The 7759-nt window shown below is 47.3% G+C and overlaps 1 protein-coding gene across 1 annotated transcript; it reads left to right on the top strand.

Moving 5' to 3' along the window:
* Nucleotides 1–842: 842 nt before the first annotated feature.
* On the top strand, nt 843–5638 carry TOB1 (transducer of ERBB2, 1). The gene is made up of 2 exons (XM_074922155.1): nt 843–1083; nt 3698–5638. Exon 2 carries the CDS (start codon nt 3835–3837, stop codon nt 4813–4815), a length of 981 nt encoding a protein of 326 aa, XP_074778256.1. The 5' UTR covers nt 843–1083; nt 3698–3834; the 3' UTR covers nt 4816–5638.
* Nucleotides 5639–7759: the final 2121 nt, after the last annotated feature.

The raw sequence follows: 7759 nt of genomic DNA, 5'->3' as shown, positions 1-7759 counted from the left end.
AGGGCCCTGGCGCCCGGCTCGGGCAGGCCGGCGGCGGCCTCGCCCCCCCCCCCCACCCCGGCCCTACGGGCGCTGAGGTGGCGGCTGCGCCCTCCCCGTCCCCCCCCCCCCGGCCTCATTCCCCCCCCCGGAAACTTTTTTCCCCAAAAAACTGGGGTTTGACGTCTTCCTCCTCGCTACCGAGTGGCCAATCAGGGGCTCCCGGGGCGGGCAGGCAGCCAATCGGTCAGCGTTGCTACCTGGGGGGGGTATTTTTAGCCACGGCGGCGCGGGGGGGGGGGCGGGGGTGCCGCTGCCTCCGGGCCCCGCGCTGAGCGGCGGCCGCCCCGTCAGCCCCGCCGGGGGTGGGGGGAGCGGCGACCCGCCGCCCGGCCCCCTCGCCCCGGGCCGTGAGGGGCTGCGAGGGGCCCTCGCTCCGCTCCCCGCGCCGGCCGGGCGGGCTGCCGGCCCCCACCGAGCCGCCGCTGCCGAGGTCCCCGCGGGCCGCCGCCCGCCCCCCGCGCCGCGGCGGTCATGGGAGATGTAGTTCTGCGCGGGCCCCCCCGTCCCTGCGGAGATGGGGGGCGCGAGGGCAGCGTTTGACGTCAGCAGTGACGCAGCGGTGCAGTGAGGTGAGGATCGAGTGACGTCAGAGCGGCCCCGCTGCGCCGTGGGGGGAGCCAGGGGCGGGGCCGGGGCGGGGCCTGGCGGCTGGGGGCGGGGCGGGGCCGGGCACTAGCCGCTGGCGGGCGGGGCTGGGGCGGGGCTCGGGGGCGTGGCGTGTAGGGGGGCGGGGCAAGGGAGGCGATATATAGGGGCGCGCCGTGCGGCAGGGCAGGAGCAGAAGGAGCCCAGCTGCGGCGGCGGAGCGCGCCCGTCGTGGGGGTGTGAGCAGCGCAGCCCTTCCCCCCCTTTCCCTTCCCCCCCCTTTTTTTTTCCAACCCTCCCCCTCCCTTTTTTTTTTTCTCTTTCCTTTCCCCTCCCATCCTCGCTGAGGGAGCCGGCTCTCGGAGATGGGGCTCGGGTGCTGAGCCGCCCCCCCACCCCGCCCCGCACTCACACCCCCGCCGCGATCGTTTGCACTACCCCCGCACTCCCACCCGGGTGAGTACCGCTCGCTGGGGGCCGGCGCGGGGGGGGCGCTGGCGGCGGGGAGCGGGGCGGGGGGGCGCCGGGCCGAAGGCAGGCGCTGAGGCTGCGGGGCGGGGGGGGGGCGCTGAGGCAGCCGCCGCCCGGCCCCTTAGGCGGGGGGGAGCTGAGGCGGGCGGCGGGGGGGCCTGAGGCAGCCACCGCCCGGCCCCGGCCGCCGAGGCAGCAGTGGCCGGGCCCCGGCGGCTGAGGCGGGCCCGGCCCGGCCGTGAGGCCCGGGGTGCCGGGGCGGTCACGACCCCGCGGTGCCGGGGCCCCAGGCGGGCACGGCCCCGCGGGGAGGGGCAGGCCCGGGGTGCCGTGGGGGGCGCGGCGGCGGGAGCCGGTGGGAAGGAGGGCGCGGGGGCCGCCGGCAGCCCCTCCTCGGGGCGAGGGGGCGAGGGCACGGCCCGGGGAGCCGGGCTGCCAGAGGGTCCCTCCCAAGGCGGTCCCTGGACGCGCTCAGCTGGGAGGGGTGAGCGTTGCCGGCTGACTAATAGCGGCTGCCCGCGCCGGGCCTCTCCGGGCGAGCTGGCCGCCGTCCTCTAGGACCCTGCCCCGCGGGGGGGCCGAGGGGGGGCCGCCGGGCCCGGGGGACTGGCCTGTGTGCTGGGGAGAGGGGCCTTGCAGCGCAGGCCATCCCCCTTCCAGTCATCTCCCTTCCTCTTCTTCATTTTCTCTCTTACGGGCTCAGAAAATGCTCCTCTTCCTCCTCCTCCTCCTGCTGCTGCTGCTGCCGCCGGAGCTGCCCGGGCTGTGAGCAGAAATCTAATGAGACCCGAGTGCCTGGTTATGTAACACCCACACTGCCCGCGGCTCCTGCCCGCGGCCCCCCGCGCAGGGCACTTGCTGGGCTTGGGCCCCTGAGAAATGTCCTCTGTAAATTTAAAAATAAATTAAAAAAAAAAAAAAGTTCGAAATGATCAAGCTAATTTGTTTGATCAGGTGCTTACACCACGCATCAGTTTCGGGGCTTAGAAAAATTTATAGCGTCTGCTAGTGTGCCTTGAAAGGATCATTTCTTTCCTAAAGGACGTGGAGGAAGGGAAACAAAACAGATGGATTAATAAATCATTTTTAAATGCCCCTTTTAACCACCCAATCGGCTTTTCTGTACTGATTGTGTCCCTTTTGTAAATATCTTCTGTTTGCCCTTGATCTTTTCCTTATCCCCACCCAGTGCTGATCCAGCAAACGTTTAAAGGTCGCCTTATCGTACAAGCTTTCAAACTATTCCCATACCATGTTGGGGAGAACACGAGTGGCTTGGAAATAGGGTTCCAGACTTTAAAAGGAGATTATTTGGAGCAAGAAATAAAAAAGCATTGTATTCACATTGTTGAAGGATTTTGATACTGACTTTGATTTCTCTAATCTTTAGTGACAGCTGCACTAAATTTTGTTCCTGTGATGCAGTGCAGAAAAGCACACTGTTAATCGAAATTCTCATTGGGCGTTTAACTTGAGCTAAGAAGTACCTATTTTATTTCATTGGAACTTTTTGAACAAAGGTGTCTCCTGTGGATGATGAGTACCTTTAGTCTAAGGTACTGCAGAATTTTTGTTAGTACGTGAGCTAATACTTGATTCTTGTCCCCCTTTAACTTTAGATGGCTAATTTCTCTTTTGTCCTTTGTGAAGGAGTGGCAACCATATTTTATATTTAATATAAAATGGAGTCATGGAGAAGGAGAAAAGCAATCATTTTTGAGGCTATCAAAACCCTTGTTACCTCTAGTAACTTTCTGAAATCGGAACTATAGCCAGCGCGATACATGAATTTAGTATAGATTAATATATTATATCTGATAATACAGAAAAATTTGTAGAAAGGGAAAAATTTGTGTATTTATTGAAATAATTTCACGGTCATTGCCACCCTTATGACCAAAGATATATGCATCTTATTTTGTACGCCTTGACTGCATTGTCATTTTAGCTGTTCCAAGGAAGAATTGTTGTATATGTAGAGCGGACATTTTCTCTTCAGTTAGCATAATTTCACCACACAGTTTATGCGGATGATTTGCTTGGACTTAAAATAAATGTTGCATAATTCTAATTATTTGTGTGAAATCTTCTAAAGCAACTGTTAACATTTTTATAATTCTGTAGCTTACAGTGCAACCACTATGTTTGCAAACTTTACAATGATAAATGACCCTTGGACTAAGACCTTTCAAGCTAAACTAATAGTCTGGTGCTAAATTTTGCAGCTGAGTACTATAAATCATCCAAATACGGGTTGGTAATTGAACCCTTGACAGGCCTGGCAGTTCTGTGATGTCTTAAAAATTATCCTTGCTGCTTTGTGAATAACTAAATGGCAAGCTCATGTGATTTTGAAATGCCCCATGCTGTATATGTAAACACATGCCTAGTGCATCTTTTGCAGTGTTGTTTGTAAGTCATACTGAATGTAGTTGACACCCTCACCTTCCGCAGGCACGGATGTAAACAGTTCGATTCACGTTTTTTGATCTAAAAAGTAACCTATTCGATGCAGAAAGTGAAGCTAAAAGAATAGGCCTTGGAGCTTGATCTTACTCTTTCCTTATTTGGATGTGTTTGCTTTTGTTTTTTCTTAAAGGAACAAGAGCACTCAAGGTGAAGGATAATAATCAACTAGAATCAGCACTTTGAATGAAACTTTGTTTCCCCGTGGCATCTTGAACACTTTCTTCTTCGGGTTTTGAAACAGACTTAAAACTTTGTGGCATAGCAGCTATGCAGCTTGAAATCCAAGTAGCACTCAATTTTATTATTTCCTATTTGTACAATAAGCTTCCCAGACGACGTGTCAACATTTTTGGTGAAGAGCTTGAAAGACTTCTTAAGAAGAAGTATGAAGGGCACTGGTATCCAGAAAAGCCATACAAAGGATCAGGGTTTAGATGTATACATATAGGGGAGAAAGTGGACCCAGTCATAGAACAAGCATCCAAAGAGAGTGGTTTGGACATTGATGATGTTCGTGGCAACTTGCCTCAGGATCTTAGTGTTTGGATTGACCCATTTGAGGTTTCATACCAAATCGGTGAAAAGGGACCAGTGAAAGTGCTTTATGTGGATGATAATGAAAATGGATGTGAGTTGGATAAGGAGATCAAGAACAGCTTTAACCCAGAGGCCCAGGTGTTCATGCCAATTAGTGACCCAGCATCTTCAGTGTCTAGTTCTCCTTCTCCTCCCTTTGGTCACTCTGCTGCTGTGAGCCCAACTTTCATGCCCCGCTCCACTCAGCCTTTAACCTTCACCACTGCCACATTTGCTGCCACCAAGTTTGGCTCGACCAAAATGAAGAATAGCGGCCGTAGCAACAAAGTCGCCCGCACTTCTCCCACCAACCTTGGCTTGAATGTCAATGACCTGTTGAAGCAGAAAGCCCTCTCCTCCTCCATGCACTCTCTCTACGGGCTTGGCTTAGGCAGTCAGCAGCAGCAGCAACAGCAACAGCAGAAGACTTCTGCCCTTTCTCCTAACGCAAAGGAGTTCATTTTCCCCAACATGCAGGGTCAAGGTAGTACCAGTAGCATCTTTCCTGGTGACAGCCCCCTTAACCTCAGTCCTCTCCAGTACAGTAATGCCTTTGATATGTTTGCAGCCTATGGAGGTCTAAATGAAAAGTCTTTTGTGGATGGCTTGAATTTTAGTTTAAACAACATGCAGTATTCTAACCAGCAATTCCAGCCAGTTATGGCTAACTAAAAATAAACCGAAAGTGAAATACAAGTAAATACTATTGTACAAGTTAAAATGCACGTACCCAAGGGTGTATCTTTTTTTCCACCTCTTGAGATTTTTTTTAAGGCTTGTAGTATGAATACATTCAGGCTTGGTTAGATAAATACAACATGCATCATTTTTTCATTTGCCAACCAAGCACAAAATTATTTTATACTGATTGTACATTACAAAAATATACTCTCAAAATATGGCCTCTTACAGTATTTAAGATATAGCAAGGACGTGGCTGATTTTTTTCATGTGTGTATATATATGTGCACAAGCATATATGTATATATATATTTTAAAAATTGGCACTAATAGGTGGGTTTATTGGTCTTTTTCTAATTGTATAATTTAATTTAGTACAAAGTTTGTAAAATATCAGAGTATATATATTGTTTCTACAACATGGTATTGCATTTATATCTTTTTACTACAGTGATCTGTGACAGCTGCAGCAGCTTCATGTTGTATTTTTTTTACTGAAATTGTAAGATATCCATCTTAAAGACATCAATTCTAAAAAGATAAAAAGTTGTGTACAGAATATTCCTTAGTGGTGGAATTAAAATGTACGAAATATTTGCTTTTTTCAAAAGAAACACAAATTGTATTTTCTGTTAAAAGTTTAAAGATTTTTGCTATATATTATGGAAGAAAATGTAATCGTAAATATTAATTTTGTACCTACATTGTGCAATACTTGAAAAAAGGTATAAAAGTATTTTGAGTCAGTGTCTTACATGTTAAGAGGGACTGAAATAGTTTATATTAAGTTTGTATTAAAATTCTTTAAAATTAATTGACTGTTGTGGTCTGTGTTTTTACTGTTCTGCTGAAGATCAGAGCGCTGTGTTTATTGTGTTGTCAGTGCTAATGGTGCAAAAAAGTCTGACTCAGTGCATCACAAAGGAGCAATGGAAAGGGCTGCTGTACTGATGCACCACAATAATGGGTTGCTTTACCTTAAATACTACTGACAAAGCACAAAGCCTGATTAAGTACTTGCCTACAATTATCTGAGGAAACTTTCACTTGTTTTCCATAACTGCAGCTCACTGAAGTCAGAAGGCAATTTTATTTTTGTTTTTTTCCTTGAGATGAGACTATAAGCTATGGGAATGTTGAGTTATTGTGTGATATGATGTATCTAGAAGGGACTCAGGTGATTCAATGAAATTCACTTTCCATGTCATCAGAATGGATTTGAACTATTATCTCGAGAGGTCCTAGACCAATGCATCAGCGTTCTGTTTCTGTATTAGGGATTAATAGCTCAGAAACTAGACTGAATAAAAGTGCTGATTTACAGTTTACTAAACTCATTGTAAACTTTCATTTTATATGCTCTATTAAAAAGAGAAATGTAATGCAACTACAATGTGACATTCTAAGGTTTTTATTTTAGTGGATTTTACCAATTTTAACTTAATAGACTCTCAAAACGTGAATGTGAGTGGGAGGAGAAAGAATTCAGAGGCTGACAAAACAACTCAGCTTTTCCAGGGCTATTTTGAAGTGGCATCCCTTGCTCTTTTCTGTCTGTTGGGCAAATTGTGTTCCTTGCTGGTGGACATTGTCCAGGGGAAGAGAAACTTAGTATAATATGTAAATCTAACAAACGGCAACTTATTTTCCATGGCAGTTCCAGTTGTGCAAAGAGAAGATGCTGCTGAGTGGATAGTCCTTTGGCTCGTCGTGATGAATTGTAAACTACAGGAGGAGCACAGGATTAAAACTATCTGAACGTTAGTGTTCTGAAACTGGAATTTGAGACCGCGATATCAGTCTTTTCCCGTTTGATGCACTTGATTTTACAAAGGGTGTCAAATTCCACACACACGTACACCCCCAGTTTGGTGTGAGCAACGTTTTGGTGGAAATAGCCTCGTGCTGTAAGGACGAGGGTGTTTTCCAAAACCCGTGTGAGATCTTTGCTTTGGACAGAGGCTGCGAAGAAACGGACAGGGTGGAGATGGGAGGCTGACAGTGGTATTGATTTCTAACGCCATGACAACCAATTCAAAAGCAATAATGGAGCGCAGGATTTTTTAGGCATTCATCTGTCTCTATTTAACTGGCTCCTTTTTATTGAGTTTGCCATCTGGTTTGTCTTTCCACTAGCAGCACATCAGTGGACAGAACTGTACTTGAAAGTGCATCATTTGGTATCTGATTTTAAGCGGATGATTTTGCTTTTAAAAGGAATTAGAAAAAAATGACAAAATACTGGATCAATTACTGGAAAATGGAGAATGTTAGCTCTGTTCTTTCTATTTATATGCCTAGACTTTAAGACTTACTACAATTTAACTATTTACAATACAATAATAATACCTAAACTGCCTAGGAGGTTGAGCAACTCCGACAGTGGAGACTATTCTACTTGTTCAGTAATATTTTTATTCTGTGATTTAAACAGATCATTTGTCTTAAAGGTCATTGAGCTTATCTTCTTCCCGTGCTGATTTGTTCATTTCCACTGTAACAGCTCTACAGACGAAGGGCAGCAGTGGTTTGCAGCAGCAAAGAGTCTCTGGAAACAAGGTGGATTTTTGTAGCACCCTTTAATGTAAAGATTTTAATGAGAAGGGTTTGTTTATGGTGCTTTGCAAGGAGATGATCTATAGAGAGAGCTTCTAGTTTTCTTGAAGAATGCAAATGTGAAGACTTTTAATGTTTTACTCCTTACAGAAATTAAAGATGTGTGCTTTCTGTTCAGTCTACTTCACCCATTTATTTAGCTTTTTCTAAAGTTTGGTGCTGAATTTGTCAGATCAAACATTTACATTTCAAGATTCTGTTCTAAGTGAGTGCCAAGTCAATCTCTGGTTTAATTTGCACGCACCCAATATTCTGCTCTTGAGCCGTGCTGTCAGATAGGTGCATTTGTTTTAATAGAAAGGACCTAAAAAGGAGTGAA

This window comes from Athene noctua, chromosome 18 (genome assembly GCF_965140245.1).
Source record: "Athene noctua chromosome 18, bAthNoc1.hap1.1, whole genome shotgun sequence".
Classification (NCBI taxonomy): Eukaryota; Metazoa; Chordata; class Aves; order Strigiformes; family Strigidae; genus Athene; species Athene noctua.
The sequence above is the reverse complement of the archived record's forward strand: the minus strand, read 5'-3'. Positions and strand labels throughout refer to the sequence as shown.

What these genes read in the sequence shown, in the direction of transcription:
- TOB1 (XM_074922155.1), top strand. Translation starts at nt 3,835, where the DNA reads ATGCAGCTTGAAATCCAAGTAGCACTCAATTTTATTATTTCCTATTTG.